General features: G+C 39.8%; 1 protein-coding gene across 1 annotated transcript in view; it reads right to left on the bottom strand.

The window, feature by feature from the left end:
* negr1 (neuronal growth regulator 1) overlaps positions 1 to 16,231 on the bottom strand; it is a 133,689-nt gene that overhangs the window by 93,609 nt on the left and 23,849 nt on the right. Inside the window, exon 3 of the mRNA XM_034583059.1 lies at positions 315 to 553. Coding sequence (XP_034438950.1) covers positions 315 to 553 — 239 coding nt within the window. The remainder of the gene's footprint in view (positions 1 to 314; positions 554 to 16,231) is intronic.

The raw sequence follows: 16,231 nt of genomic DNA, 5'->3' as shown, positions 1-16,231 counted from the left end.
CACCTGTGACCATGAGGTACACGGGCCACACAAGAATACTGTCACATTTGTTATGGACGTTTTGTTGCACTAAATGATCCTTGTAATGACTAACAAACCAGATGTTATCAATAAAAGCAGGGGAGGACAAAAGATACGCAAAAATATGCAGTAATTATTCTTGAAAATATTTAACCGATGAATCATAGGCAGGAACAAGTGGAATCCATAAAAAGCTAATGGAAAGGGAGTAAGTCCTGACAGTTAATATTTTATACTTTAACATAGGGACTAACACATGCATGTACAGAAGAGCAAGGATTACCAACACTCACCTTTTACAATGAGGTTGAGGAGCTTTGGCCGTGGGTTGCGCTCACTCTGAATAGAGCATGTGTACTGGCCGTCGTCAGTTACATCCACTCTCTGTATTTGAAGGCTGTACTCATGTTTGTCGCCCACACTGGACACGATGGACACTCGTGGGTCCACAGACCACTTGTCATTCCCTGCAAATATGATGCTTGAGCGGTTCAGCCAGGCTCCTTTAGAGATTCCATCCAACAGGTAGCACCTAGAATGGCAGGAGAGACTGTGGTTAGATCTGGAGAAAAGGTTGCAGTCTGAATGAAAGAAAACCTGGTTATAATACTTCATATGGAGTCTAAAAATGTTTGTATCTGGATCTAAGGGAACTGTGATGTGGCTATCAGGTGTATGTGTGTCTCCTTTGGGTTTTATTACAAAGTTTAAGAAAGTACAGTGGAGTTAGTGGAGTTTCAAGTTAAATATGCTCTGAAAAAACAATGGATACATCAGACTAAAGACCAAACAGTAGAGTTTTTAATTTTCTTTGTACCACACATTTACCCATTTGTATCTACAAATAGCTTTTCCATATGATCATTAATGCCTTAATTCATGCATGAACTTTCAGTCAAGGCATCAATAATCAAACAACCCAGTAGTGATGATTCACGTTTGGCCATTATTGGAGGGCAACACAATTTGCTTTTGAAAGATAACTGTATGTACATACAAACGGTCAATAAATTGTGTATGATGAGGCTATGGTCGCCAGTTGTTCGGCTCATCATTCCAGCAGTGTTCGGATGAAAGAAATCATGTCATATTCTGTGACAAATACTGTAATAATGAGCAGGAAAAGAGGCAATCAAGTTGGCTCTGAAGCTGTTGTCGACACGCCATGCAGACAGCCAGCACCAGTAGTAGAGCCACTGAGGAAATCTGTTTGGCACTAACCACAAAGCTCTTTACCCTCAATGCCAAGAAAGTGTCTGTCAGGAAAGCTGGTTGAGGACAATGGCACAGTCCAGGCCGGTCTCCCTAGGAGAAGGTACTGCCATTTAGGAATTATGACAAATAAGTGGCAAACACTGTGTTTAGTGGAGAGTAATAAAACCACAAGTGAGAAGTCTTGGTACTTTGGAAAGTCCACATAGAGCTGTCAGTTAGTTAGCTCATTGATGACCTGAGCCACGGTGTTCCTGGCCCCAAGGCAAGATTTACTGAAGGAGCCTAAAGACATGTCAACAAAATGTGAAAATACTCAATCTTAAATAATTTAAGGGCACAGGTTACTTGTCTTTATTTCTAAACATTGGTAAATCTACAGAATTAAAGGTCAGATTTAGCTCCCAGGATTTTGAAACTTCACCACTATAAGCTACAGTGTGTAAAACACTGGCTTGGAAAAATAAAGTACATTTTGAATACATTTTCTACATTTGAGTTTGAGCTTTAAAATGTTACAGCTACCTGCCTTCATGGGCCTTCAGCGACTAATGATTTAACACTTCTGTGGAAACGCTGAGTGGGCCAGTTTGAGGCCTTAACATTAATGCAACCAAGTGATGTGAACAACCTGTCCACAACTGGCTGGATTTTTTTTCATTGTAGCCTTGCAAAGCAATGTAACCATACAAACATGTTTAACATTGCAGTTGCTATTGATTTCTCTGTTTTGTCACCAAAAATGGTCCCTTCAGAATCAAACATTCGATCCACGTAGGATTAAAAGGGTCTGTTAAGAAGTTTATCCTTCAGATTTTGAATACACGGCACTTACAATGTACTTCACTTGTGATAGTGTTACCAAAAGTCTCAAACAAACATGTAGCATCTCTGCAGTCTGTTGATTATTAGTTTATTCAAAACACTCATACTGCTGTTATCTGTGAAGAAGGAAGCTACAAACTTTTAGAAGCCACCTTCCAAGGGTAAATTTGGGCTGAAGTAGCACTTTAGCAAAGCACCAGAAGTATGGCTGTAAGGATACTTTGGCCAGCCTGGATCTTTACTCAGACTCTTGACATTTTTCTTCATCTTGATCTTGAACCGGTGCATGATGTTCTTTCACTGTTTTTGCAGTTTGCTTATCACCGCTGAGTGTCTTTGCAATCTCACTCCTGCAATGATTATTGTTATCTCACTGTCTTTGTAATCTCACACCATGGAGCCATACAGATGCCTGTATTTATACACCTCCTCACAAAGCCATGTGTCACAACAGGCCGACTTTACATTAGCACACTCTCTCAGGTGTTGTTTGCTTTCTTTGCTGCTGTCGAATAAGAAGTGCATGGGTACTGATCATCACAAGTCTGGCGAGTGTCTGACATGGGTTTATGCAGCTGTGAGGCCAAGTCACTGAATGTGATATTATACAATTTAATGGAAAGCAGACTCCGTATTGTATAGTAAACAGTATTGAGATGAAATTGCAGTGATTGTTAGTTGCCTCAATCTTCCTGAGGGTACATCCACAATAGATTTAACTAATCTTTTGCTACACTTTGGTGTCAAGTCTGGTGTCGAGTTTTCGAACTGATCCAAGCGCTCCATCTATTAGTCAGGTAACACTCTGTGGGGAAAATGAATGGGAGTAAACCAAAATCTCTTTTATAATAATTTCTTAAGCTGATTGTTTTTTACCAGACAGAGGTGTGTATTAAATGAAAACGACAGCAAAGTGGAGTTGTCTGCCAGATCATACTTTCTGCTGCCACATTTTTCTATTGTTCGTTCCCACACTCAGGCATAACAGCACTAAACATCTAGAATGGCCTTTGCTTTAATCAGGTCCCTTTTCTCCAGTATCCCACCAGGATACAAACTGTTCATACAAAGCTCAGGTAATTGCTCCACACACTTTGCAGCTTAGAGACCTAAAGCAGGTTCTAATTGATACTTTTATTTATCCCTGCTTCTGACAAGTGACTGTGAGGTACCAGACTCATTACAAGCTTTTTTTTTGTTTTAAGATTTTGGCTCACAAATAACAAGAGTTGATTCAAACCCCAGTGATTACGCACAATTTTCAAAAAAAGGAAGTGATAAGCTGGTGTTTCGAGCACCTCACATGAATGGAGAATGATGACAAACCATTAATTACAGTGTGGCAGCTGGTAAGAGAAGCAGATTGCAATCCATTTAGTCAAACCCATTCAAGCTCTTTGATCAGATGCCATAATTAACACTGGGCATCTTTCTGACCCAGATTTGCTTTATCACTGCTTTCTGGGTTCCTCAACTACAAATATTCTTCCTGGCACCAACTCAACACATCTCCTCTTATAAAAGTATTTCAGTGTCTCACAGTCTAGTGGTTCACAACATTCAGCCGTTCTTTCTCTACATTTGGCAGGAAAAAAATTAATATACTCCTGGATGGGACCCTCTGTTGTCTGAGATATGTTGTTATGTAGCAGTTATATAAGAACCCCACAGGATGTTTAAACCTTAAGCCATTCAGACCCCATGTAAACTGACTTCTATCTGTTGTTTTTCCTAACTCTATAAAAGAGAAACAGGTCAACTTCATGCATCACAACCTAAATATTTTCTCCAAAGAAAACAGCAGATCAGATTTTTTGGTCTGTTTTTATAAAAAGCAATATGTTGAATAAGACCCTCCCTTTTTCCTCTCTACATTTATAAACAAATAATTATAAATAATAATAATTATTAATTACATATTACCTTGTGTGGTAAACAGCAGAAAACGGATTAATAGTTAAGTCTTTAAAATATCAATTAAAAAGTTCATCAAATTACCCTTGACTATTAATTGGCATCACTGTAATCAATTGTGTTTTGTTCTGTTCAAACTCGAATATTTAATTTACTGTAATAATAGATTTGAAAATATTGAGTAAAGAAATCATTGAAACATTTGCTAATTTGTTTTGTCTTGATCAAAGACTAAATTAATCTACTAATTCCAGTATCTCTGGTGAAATTGCTAACAAACAAATATATATATACATATTATTTCTAAGCAACAAAAATTGCAAAGGCGGTATCCTTCTCAGTTCAACCTATTCCAGGATTCATTCCGTGCAAGTGACAAAGCTAATGAGCTAGTTATGCGAGTTACTGGGCTGCAGTGAGTGCTCAGAGTAGCTAACGATGACAGTAAGGGATGCCTTCCGTTTCTACTGAGTCCTCTGAAGGATGTGGCACCGGAATTGGGACAAAGCCGAAGACAAAGAATACCACAAGGTGCATCTCATTGTTGTAACAAGAAAAATCTGATTTCAATCACATCTTGTCTTAAACATATGACCACTTTGGACCATTCAAAATGACAAACACTCGACACACAAATCTATCAAAACTGTCAAGTGTGCAACACTACAGACAGTTTGAATGACACTTAATCACTGAAGTGCAAATGAAACTTTAAACAATGAGGAGACCACCTGGCATATTTCACTCATCGGTCCGTGTTAAACTGAAGCAAGTCACAATATCAGTGGTGCACTGCATCACTGTAGTGGAACATCTGCTTAAAGACAATGCTTTTGTGTTTCTGCTAATAGCGGCAGCCACTTAACCCGCTTGAATAAAATAAGTGTTTTCAAGAGCATAATGAGAGCGTGTGATACAGCCATAAAAATGCATGAACGAAACCCTTAAATTATGAAGTCAGGGACAGTTTAATTCCATTTTAGCCGCTTCACACGTAAAAGAGAGAGATGCTGTGATGACTGTACCTGCACTCTATGTATTACAACCTTTACAACTCGCTGCCTTCAACAGAGCTCAGCTGTGAATGAATCTTTAAATGAGAAAATGCATTTCACACTAACAGACTGGATGTTGATGCACAAAACTGCTAAGGTTCTTCTTAAATTACATCTTAATTGTGAGGAGTTGCTGCTTTTATGTTTTTATTTATAACCAAACTAAATATCTTCTCTATTTAAGATTCTTAACAATGGTAAATTATGTACATTTTATATACATATAATAACAACATGCACATTATGAATATTTATAATTTGAGCATACAGTTTTCCACACATGCCCAATCAATCCATTATATTTTCTCTTTGTAGTGGAGTTGGTCTCTTTTTTCTGTGAGCGTAGGTGTGGGTTTGTTGCTGCAGGATGGGTATTTCAGGGGTGTGGTGCCGAGTTGTTGCAGTGATTGAGGGAGAATGAGGACACACTGTTGTGATGTGCAACCAAGGTACAGAGCACAAGGCTCTTAATCCCTAAAATAATCCTGTCAACTGTGGCCAGTGGGACACATCTGAAGCCTGCTAACTATAATCCACACAGACCCAATGCTGAAACCAACACCTAACAACACAGACACAGAACGATATAAAAACCCTCTCAAAGCCATTAGAAAATTCTAAATCTCTCTTCAAGTGAGGAGACTTTGAGGTTTATCTATTGTGATTTTTTTTCATTGCAGTATTTTATCTGAATTGACAGTGAGATGGAGTCTTTGACAGAGGAAGCAGCAAAGATTGTCAGACCTCTGACTCCATATAAAATCAATGCCAACCCTCTCTTGTTACCACAGTACTTACGACAACAAACCCTGTACAGCATCACCTTGTCCCCTCCAGCTTTCGGTCCCCTTAAGGTGCACTTTCCCTCCACCCTGCCAGTGCAAACAAATGTTACTGTGCACACACGGCTCTGGTTGAATGGTTTTGACTTGTTTCACATGCGGGAAGCAGCTGAGTCAAAGCAGTCCTAAATATGTAACTAGGAACAAGTGATGGCTCATGTGTGAGCAGTGGACGGGCTATGTTTGTTCTTTCGATTCTCTTTTCTGTCCCTCACATATGCACAATTTCAAAAGCTGCTTATTCTGCGTCATCACTAATCTTTTCACTGGAACAAATCCATGACATTGAGTGAATTCAACCAAATAAAAATGAATGGAACTAAGAAGTTAGTGGTTGAATGAAGGTTAAGTGCCAACATTTTGAGTCGAGAGAGTAGTGATTACTGAAGTACAATGGGCGAGGTCTTACTACTCCCGACAATTCCTCCTGATAAACATGTGAACGTGCTGTTGGTGTTACTTTCACATCGAAAGTCTACTACACACCCAGATACTGTTAAATGTCACATCCAGAAAAAGGTAGGAGAAGCATGATCAAACACATTTAAGCAGTCTACTGAGCCATTATCTCTTAAACAAATAGGGTATTGACTGGGAAGCTATTTCCTAAGGCAAACTCTACAGATCTTCAATATGACTGTCAGATAGCACTTAACTGAACACAACACTGGAGCAGAAATTCAGCCCCATTGAGTCAAAATCACTATGATAAGATAGCTCCAGAGCTAGCAGCTTAGAATTACTACACATGGTGGACTCTCGCACCTAAACGCCACACTTTCTTAAAGGAATTAAAGCAAACCAATTCTTCTGTTGGAGTATTTGTTTATTTTGCTTTTTTTTTATGTTCCATTACAACTTAACTCGGTCTTTATTACTCATTCTGAGAACATTTGTTAGATATATTTTACGTCTTCTCTATTATGAAACACAAACTAGTATAAGCACCTGCCAGGATGAGAGACTAAGAGCTCCTTTTTAAGAATCTAAGTGCATGGCCATTAGTTCCGTATTAGGAACCGTATTTTAGGGATGTCCAAAGCCATTTTTGCTAGTTTTGTGTTCCAAAACAAAGTTGCAGCATGGTTCAAAGGGGTTGTACTTAAGTATCTTAATTAAAAACATGTGTAATTTGGCTGTAGCATGCAACTAACCAATCAGACTTCCATCGCCCATTAAACCGGGTGTGCTTACAAGCTCCTTGGTGGATTTCTATTGAAATGGTGGATTTGCCATGTAGTAAGAAAGGACACCTCTCTGCAGAAAAAAAAAACATCTCTCCATGCATGAAGTGAACGTGCACAAACAGACATCTGTGTGTGTAACAAGCTGAGAGTACAGGCATTGTACACCTGGCTCTGCAGGCACCTATAAGTAATCTTAATATAACAGTGAAACATTGAGTATCTGACTTTCGACCAGGTTTTAGTTTGTCAATCGCGCAATTGCTTCCCACTGTCACTCCAGCTTTTTGTGCTAGTTTTATGTTGCTTCAGACAGATTTTATATTATTACTAAGCTGGATCAAGTTGTCAAGAGCAGCGGGTGAAGATCATGAGATGTTTCTTTCTAGCAGCAATTTGATGTATGAGCCAAAACGGCACGTAGCCAACGTACTAACTAAACGCCAGGTCATAGTGAATTCACAGCCAATTACCCAGACAACTAGTGCAGAACATGACATGGGATCAGAAGCAAGAAAGTAAATACAGCAAGAAGGTACCTAATTCCTCCTGGCTAGTAGTACAAATTAAACCTTGGCTCATTCTCCAGCCAGCTGCAACGACTACTACTATGTAAGCTGCTGAAGTTAACTTACTCTGACGCAGTCCAACAGTCCGAAGGAAAATGCTTACCTCAAACTTACATAGTACACAAGGTTGATAGGTGGGATCAGGTGAAATCACGCTCCCACCACAAACTAACCACTCTAGAGTTCATTTGGGACTGGACTGATACCGGACTGTGTTTATTCCTATTCGGAAAAATCACACAAAGAAGGAAAAAAAAAAATAGTCCAACTTAACCACTTCTACATTAAGGTAGTTCAAAAAAGGTCCAAACTAAAGACAGGAGCACCACCCAAACAGATTTATTGGTCAAGAGTTCTCGTTTGAACTTCCAGCAGCATTGATTCACAGTGATAAACACTCAGGAGATGAATGGGTCTGTATTTCTTTCATGAAACTGAAGCACGCTGCAGGCCAAAGACACATTTCAAATCACGTCAGCTCTTTTAGTTTTCTCCTGGTGTCCCGCGGTGAAAAACAGGCACAGTTTGCCTTCGTGAGCAGCACAATACACTTCATCAAACGTTTAAAAAGTAATCTGACCCACAGTAATTCTGCTTCCAGGTGAGAGTGAGCAAGGCGATGTGATCCATTATATGTACTCAATATCCAAGCAGATGAGCCAGGAATGAGTATTGATGGCCTTCAACAATGTTCTCTATGATCATCCATCTTTCAGTGATGTTAGACTTCTCTTTTTTGCAGAGGCTGAAAAATCCTTGAATGCAAAGGAGAGCTGTTGAAATAAAAAAATACCCATGCTATAACTGTACTTTAACCTTGTGTTTTTTTCAAAGTTTTGAAAGTCTACTAGGCAGAATGCTCAAAAACCTTGTTATTACTCATACAAAAGTAATTCCTTTCAACGATCACTTATCACCCAGTAGAAGTGGATGGCGGTGTATTTATCTGCCAAGACCCTGGTCTTTGTCTGTATTTTCTATTGTTTTGTTAGGGTCAAGTTGGGGTTAAAATGCAGCGCTCTGAGTGTGTGTTACAAGGTCACAGGCACACAGGGACTGTTAGTGTTAGAGTAACTAAAGAAGGTCCTCATTAAAACCCAAATTGATTGGTTAGAATCCCATTTGTCCGATTAGTTGAGCTAGAACTTTTGGGCAGTGAGTATGTAGTCTGCAGCCATGAGAGGATTGTATGCAACAAAAAAAGGCACTGAACAGCTTAAAATGTACCAGATTACATCACTGTCTCCATCTCTGTCAGTGTCATGGATGTAAAAAGAAACCTCGAGATTTACTGATTTACTTTTCCCTATGGGGATTTGCTTTTAGTCTTCATAAGGAAGACAAGTACCTATAATATGACTGTGTAAACAAAGAGACCACAGTGGCCACACTCCTGCAATGCGGCACGTTCCCGTAGAGTTGTGTGGAGGTGTGGTTTTGAACGCAACCGCCATGAAACAATTGGAAAATAATGTTTTGTTTCTGATTCACTGCTTTATTTTCACCAATACTGCTCCCTTTCTTCATTCACTCTTTAGTTTGCTTGCCCACGCTGCTCTCTCTCTCTCCCTCTCCCTCTTGGAGGGCCCAACGCTAGCAAACGACAAATCCTGCATGGTTATGCCTTTAAAGACTCCAGGTGGAGAGCTCCAGAATTTGGTCAGTATATCACTAATATGATCGAAGGCTACAGACAAACCTAATGAAATGTACTGCTTTGTCAATTAAGGTACCTGCTAGGTGATTGTAATTGCTTGTGGATGCAGATATCACCGACAATGAATCTCCCAAATCAAATTACCCTGTCCTTCAAAACCGATAACTCAACACCGCACACTGCCACCTCCCTGTGGTTCCAGCACGAAGAGGGACTGACAATTTCGCAACTACTTTGCAAGTAAGTTGTTTAAAAAAACAAAACCTCACAAACGGGCACTTTGGCGTCATCCTTGAAACGTAGCTGCTGTTCACAAAAACAATGAGAGGCATTTACAGCTGCACGTTTTTGCAATGTCTTATAAATGCACCTATTGTGAGCTTGTAATGAATGACTGGCATTTGACATTCACTGTGAATACATGCCTGTGTAATTCCTCTCCTATGGAAAGAAGGGAGCTGGGATTACATGCAAGATGGGAAGGAGAGGAGAATACAAATATGGGAAATAATGGCATTTCTGCTGTGTATTAAAGACCCAGACATCAAACTGATGCAAACAGTGGGTGGTGGACAAACCCCCACAAGTACAAAGTTCAGAGTGCTGCAACATTGCCTGGGCCTTGGGAACCTTTTAATTATGCTTCAGTTCATTTCATATGTGATATATTGTGTGGAGAAAAAACAGTACACAAGAAAACCTATTACTCCATCATGGATGGGGCCATTCATCGAGGCTTCTTCTTAAATCTGAAGCATTTTTTTTTTACAGTTACTTGTGAGTTGATCTTTGCGTAGAAAATGATCATAAATCACAAATAGATACAATTTTGGGAATATTTTAATGATATAACATTTTTCATATTTCCTGCTTTTATTTATGGTCCTGTAAGACACCATAATGCAAGAATGTCTATAGTGTTATCCTGACAAATATAAACATTTAGTCAAGTCCACTGCATCCGCCCTGTTTTTGTGATTGTTTGTTGCAGTTTTCTTGTACTTCTTGCGTTTTCTCCGCACTGGTTCTAGTGACATTTGCTAGCATGGAACGCATCTTTTAGCATCTGCTTTCCCGAATCTAGCCACCCGTTCTGCGGTAGCCTATTTGCTCTGCGTACTTGTGTTACCGTTTCTGAGCTGGCAGTGACTGTGCTGAACAGCCTAGCAGGGACATCTGCCTCCCACAGCCATCTGTGCCCAGGTCATCCTAATCCCCCGTTCTCTCCCTCAACCTTTCCCTCTCGCTCCTGTTTCTCAGTCGTCACTCTCTAGCTTGCACATTCATCACTTAGAAGACACACAAGGGTACATATAGTAACGCTGTAAAGACCCATTATAGTCCTCAATTCATGATGACAGCTTAAGACATTTCCATCAATTACAAATGACAACTGTGGCTTTTGGCATAAAAAGTGGGTCAACATGCAGCTGCTTTTAAGGGTATTATGATTTATTAAGGTGACAACGAGATGACTACTAAGACAAGTAACAGAAAAAAAATGAGAGAAAAAAACGAAAAATCTCCAGTTTCTCCCACAGAATTCGATTCAATCTGATATTTTATGGATTTTTTGAAGATTCAGGAATTCTCCAATGAAGCAATGGCACAAAACATAAAATTTGAGATTTTATTTTATTAAGAAAAGGGTAAAAAGAAAAACTGTGGTGGGACAAATTAGACGATGCTGGGTTGCCACAATCTAGGTAATTAATGGGAAACACTGATCTCTGATCAATGTCTCACTGTTTTTTCTAGACGGACCGATACTTATTCCGGTGCCCTCCTCTACCTTGTTTGTTTGTGCTTTGAAGTGTGTGTGTGAGGTGATTCCTTTTGTCCTTGTGTGCGTCTGGTTTGGCTATTCCGCTGCCGAACAGTTTACCCATACCACCGCCAAAGTGACAGGTCAGGCTTGGCAGTGCGCCTGGGAGAGCAAGGGAAGTGGAGTCAGAGGGATAGGTCGAAACTGAATGTGGGGTAGAGTCCCTCACCGCCTGCCAGCCTGGGGTCATGAGGGTTTACAGATGAGTTTACAGTGCTCGATATCAGAGCTTAAACGCCAAGTTAAATCTGACCAACTTTAAACAATCATGTTCATGTAATGTCTAGAGCCTGAGGACTCTTTAGGTGTCAATGGAAAAGTTTTGTCTATTGTACATGTCCATACAATTAACTATCTCCCCATTTTCACTCCAAAATGTTCAATTAGCATATTATTGAATTCTATACAGTTAATAAGGGTATCTCTATACAAGCAAACTCTATGTATGGATCATTTGTACAAGCAACGACTTCCTCACTTACACGATTTTCTCTTGTCTGCTTCTCACTCCACATGAAAAAAGTAATCAAAAGTTTAATTTTTCAACCTTGTCCTGAAAGTATCTTTCTAACAGTCAAGGAAGGACAGCCGGAATCCAACAAATTATGGATTGATCTGTTTTATCCCTTCATCCACAGGTATCTGTACGTAATTCCACTGACATGCTGTCTACAAATCTTTACATTTTTTACACTAATCCAAAAAGCTCAAATCAACACACAGTTTTCACCTGATCTCAAATTTGAAGATGTGCATAGACCGCGGAATAATCTTTGGATAACAGTGACGTCAAATATAGCCAGATGTATCTTTTAAATGCTGCACAAGATTCCTGCTAAATTTAAAAATAAGTGACAATGCCAATGTACTGTCAGTGCTGCCTCCTTCTGTGGCTACACTTCACAGTTGGTGACAGTTGTTTGGTGAATCTGGCACCGAATGAGGGGAAAGACTTATCAAAGTAAAGTTGATGTGACTACTGAATAGTGTGTCAATGTACATCATAGTGGATCATGGTGGGTGAGCAGTTTTCCAGAAATCCAAGCAATGGCACTACGTCCACTGGTGAAGCCAACAAGCCAGCTCTGGCATCTAAACTAGTCTTTTTTAACACACACGCAAACGCCAACATTTGCCATCCTTTGAATGCCAAATAAGATAACACTGGCAAAAACATGTATTGATACTGTTAAAATGACTTCAGGAAAGGAAGGAAATATTTAACAGTATGAAAGCTTCCAGTTAAATCTGAGTTGTTGGGGAAAAAATCTTTAGATGCTATGTTTTGTCAGGACAATTTCAAAACAGTCTGCCTTCGCTTCTAAAATGCTTTTGATTACAACACTGAGGATTTATATTCATGTATGTATCAGTTATTTGCTACACAGCCTGCTGACATAACTCACATTAACTAAATGTTGATGATAAAACATGTGTGTGCCTATCAGTTCTTATGTTAGGTGGTGTCATGTTCATCTTCAATTTATGCACATGACATGGAAAATGCCATGCTTCCGAGCCTCTGTCATAAACAATGACAGTAACAAGGGGGTGTTTGTTATTGCTTTCCTGCAGGGCTTTATCCACCCTTTTTTGATGTGTTCTGTCCATGGCACAAATGGACAATCCTTCATTGTCACAGGACATTGGAACCCCTGCACAGTCCGATAGGTGAGACCACATTCATCATTCTGACAAAGGGAAATAAGCAATTGCCACAGCACTTAACTGGTTTCAGACATCTGCAAATATTGGAATAAATACATCGAGTAGAAGAGAGGCCCCTTTGGGCATAGTCACATTCTGCATGGCCTATTTGTGCTTACGTGCTTGCTTTAGGGACAGTCCCTTTTCTATCTGTCTCACAGTGCTTCACACATGCAGTACACGCACCATTCCCCCCTCTGAGTTTAGAGATTGGGTGAAAGAACTGGGTCTTACAGCATGAACAGTTTCAACATCCACCTTTTACCACAAAACACTAGGAAATGTTCATCCAGAAACCCTTCTAATATCACAACTGTGTAGAATAGAGAAGGTGTTTGAGGGAATGCCCGAAGCCTGTTAATTATCATAACAGAATTCAGCAGATTTCTTAATGCCAGGCCAGGGTACTGCATTGTGTTGAACTTTTCAATATATTATTCAAAAGAAGTGTTGTGAATCTTGAAATGTGTCAAGAAAGTGGCAATCATATTTTTCTTTGTGTGTGCATATGCATGCATGGAAGCCTGTGTATGGGAGGAGGCGACAGAAGGCTGGATGAATACGGAAATTCAATGAATGCTCCTCTGCTTAAAATGCAGAGCCTGTGTGTTGGCAGGGACCAAAAAGTCCTTAGTTAATCTAATCGCCAGTTCATTTGGCAAGGATTACACTCAGCTTAAGGTCCGTCCCCCGAACAGGGTCTCTGATTCATAACAGTGATTTGAGTAAGTAATTTTATTATTAGAGCAAATACTCTATCCACTCTGAGATTGCTTTAATCACTGTAAGGTATCCATAAGAAGACATCACTAAGAGTAAAATACGATTACAGCAATTAAAGATATCAATATGCCTCTAGAGTGTGTGTGTGTGTGGGTTGATGTGAGGACACGGTGAAAGGAGTAAGTCAGAAAAGAGTCAGCAAACCAAGGGTCTAAACATTACTTCCTGATGACAGCCAACAGGGGGCACAACATGGGTTGGAGAAGCACTTATTTACCTCTGTCTACCTCGACTCCAAGCCTGCTGCACTTAACTCACAGGAGTAGTGGTCAGCAGGGTGAAAAACAATCCAATTCCTCCAGGAGTGTCAACACTGGTATACAGTTTAAGAGAGGCAGTTAAGCAATCCAAAGCTCTGGCCGGTACGTGCCAGGGAGCTGGACCAAACAATTTGAGGTAAATGATGAATAGAGTTACAGAATTACACTTTTTAAGTTCCTCTCTTTTCTCCTTGTTTACTTTAAATTAACTTCAAAAAGCAGAGGGGGGTAACTGTGCACCATGTAGACCAAGAATCTGAAACTTTCCATCAAAATACAACAATTGTTCTGATTTCTTCCTCCTCTTCATCAATTATACCAGTGGGGCCTCAAGGATTGAGAAAACATGGGTACACTAAACTAACTTAATTTATGAAGTGAGTCACTCATGCATGTGATCGCATTTGAGTGGTAATTTGCAAATATATACACATACATGTAATGGATTAACAAACTGAGCCAAGGACACTATCAAATAATAATAATCACAGTTTGTCAATTAAACAACAGGCCTGTTCAGTAAATATATGTTTATTTTCATTCTGGGTGAACATCTCTAGTAGTAAACTCAGTTCAGTCAGACAGTTCACGTTCAAACGGTTATTGCAACAGTAGAACAGGTTCGTGTTTGGTGTCTAGGCTCCGACTTAATCTCTCCCCCTGATATGATTACATAGATATGATGGGAGTGATGAGCAAATACTAGTAACCCCCCCCCCACCGTCGGAGCCTACAGGTGGATGCTGGGGTGGTGGAGGGTGGAGGGGCTGAAGCAACTGGCAGAAATACTAACGCAGCAGCGGGGCGAGCAAAGGGAGTGTTGGGAAGTGCTCTCTGCTTAAATAGACCGCCTAATAAGGTGCGTGTGTATTATAGATGATTGTGGAGAGTGAGGTATGTCACATGATGTATGTCACATGATGTATGTCACATGATTGGAGCAGAGCAGCTCGAGTTGGCTGCCGGAACTAGCTTGCAGGCGTCGCTCTCCATTTAGGTTCTGTTTCTTGATTTGACAAGACGACACAAATACAATGGGAGGTGTGCCTTTTCTGTCTCAGGGAGGTGATTCACCATTTTCTAACATATAACATCCATGGTGGAAAAATGTTGACGGTATAGTAGTAGTGCTGTGACAGTCTGTATTATTTTGCACCGCGGTGATAACGCACCATATTACCTCAGTTTGGTGTTTTCGCAGTGGCCATTAATGGGATAATTAACTCTGATTATTAACATGAGTGATCATTAATGGATTGTCACGTGGCTGCAGCTTACAACACTAGCACCAGCAACACAGCCCTATATAGTAGTATAGCAGCGTAATACATTACTCCTCTTTCCTTGAATATACTTTGTGAATCCCAAATGATCAAATCAACCAATATTTGACTAAACATCTTGCTTTGTTCTGAATCCTAACACATAAACCAAATGAAGTTGCAGGGAGATGCAATGAAAGTCAAAAAGGATGTGTTGGTTTATGTTAGAGGTCTCCCATTGGTTCCACTAAATCTTTCTGCATCCATTGTAAAGAAAAGTTGACTTAAAAAATAAGGTAAGGGCTTTAAGTCTGGTGTTAGAGAGACAGTGATGGTGGCAATTGCTTGACAGGAAGTTTCATCAGTCTTAATCGCATAATTGCATTTTGCATGAGGGCATGTGCATTACCCAAAACCTCCATTGTCGTTTTTGTAATAGTTGCCTGTTATGTAATGGCCTTGTTAAGTGTAATTAGTTGGAGCTAAATGAGGGTACTGTTGTGCCGAACACGAAATTGTTCTTATTGTCTGGAAACGTTCTGGGAACAAGTACAACTGTCTGGACTGAGAAAAAAACATAATTGGCAATGAGTTAGAAACCAAATTAAAGAATAAGTTTTGCATTATTGACAATAATCTTCCAACTTACAACACAAAAAAGCCACACAGCAGCACACATATCAAAATTAGTGTTAATTCAATAAACTACCAGAGTCCTAATCAGTTGTTATTCTTCCCCTTAATCCCCTTAATGACAAAACCAATCAAAAATCCTGGAGAAAATGTCTCCTCTTGCTCTCCATATCCAATCAACTGCAATATGTAACTGAAATATGTTCAGGGGCAATGGCCCAGCTCCAAAAGCAGAACCAGATTGGCAGAAAAGCATATTAATCACCACAATGTTGTTATTTAAAGCCTATTAAATGACGGATTTGAGCCTGATTATTCTCGCCAGTTTGCCAGTAGTACTGGGAAATAGCAAGAGAATGCATGTCTAAGCGAACAGGTTCATTAATTCCATGTAAATTGCTGCAGCATCCGGGACTTTGGCGTCTTGGAAACCAGAATAATAATGGTAGAAAGAGAAACACCCAGCAGAGAATCCATCTCCT

The sequence above is a fragment of the Hippoglossus hippoglossus genome, chromosome 4 (assembly GCF_009819705.1).
Source record: "Hippoglossus hippoglossus isolate fHipHip1 chromosome 4, fHipHip1.pri, whole genome shotgun sequence".
NCBI lineage: Eukaryota > Metazoa > Chordata > Actinopteri > Pleuronectiformes > Pleuronectidae > Hippoglossus > Hippoglossus hippoglossus.
Note: the sequence above shows the minus strand (reverse complement) of the source record. Positions and strands in the feature narration are given on the sequence as shown.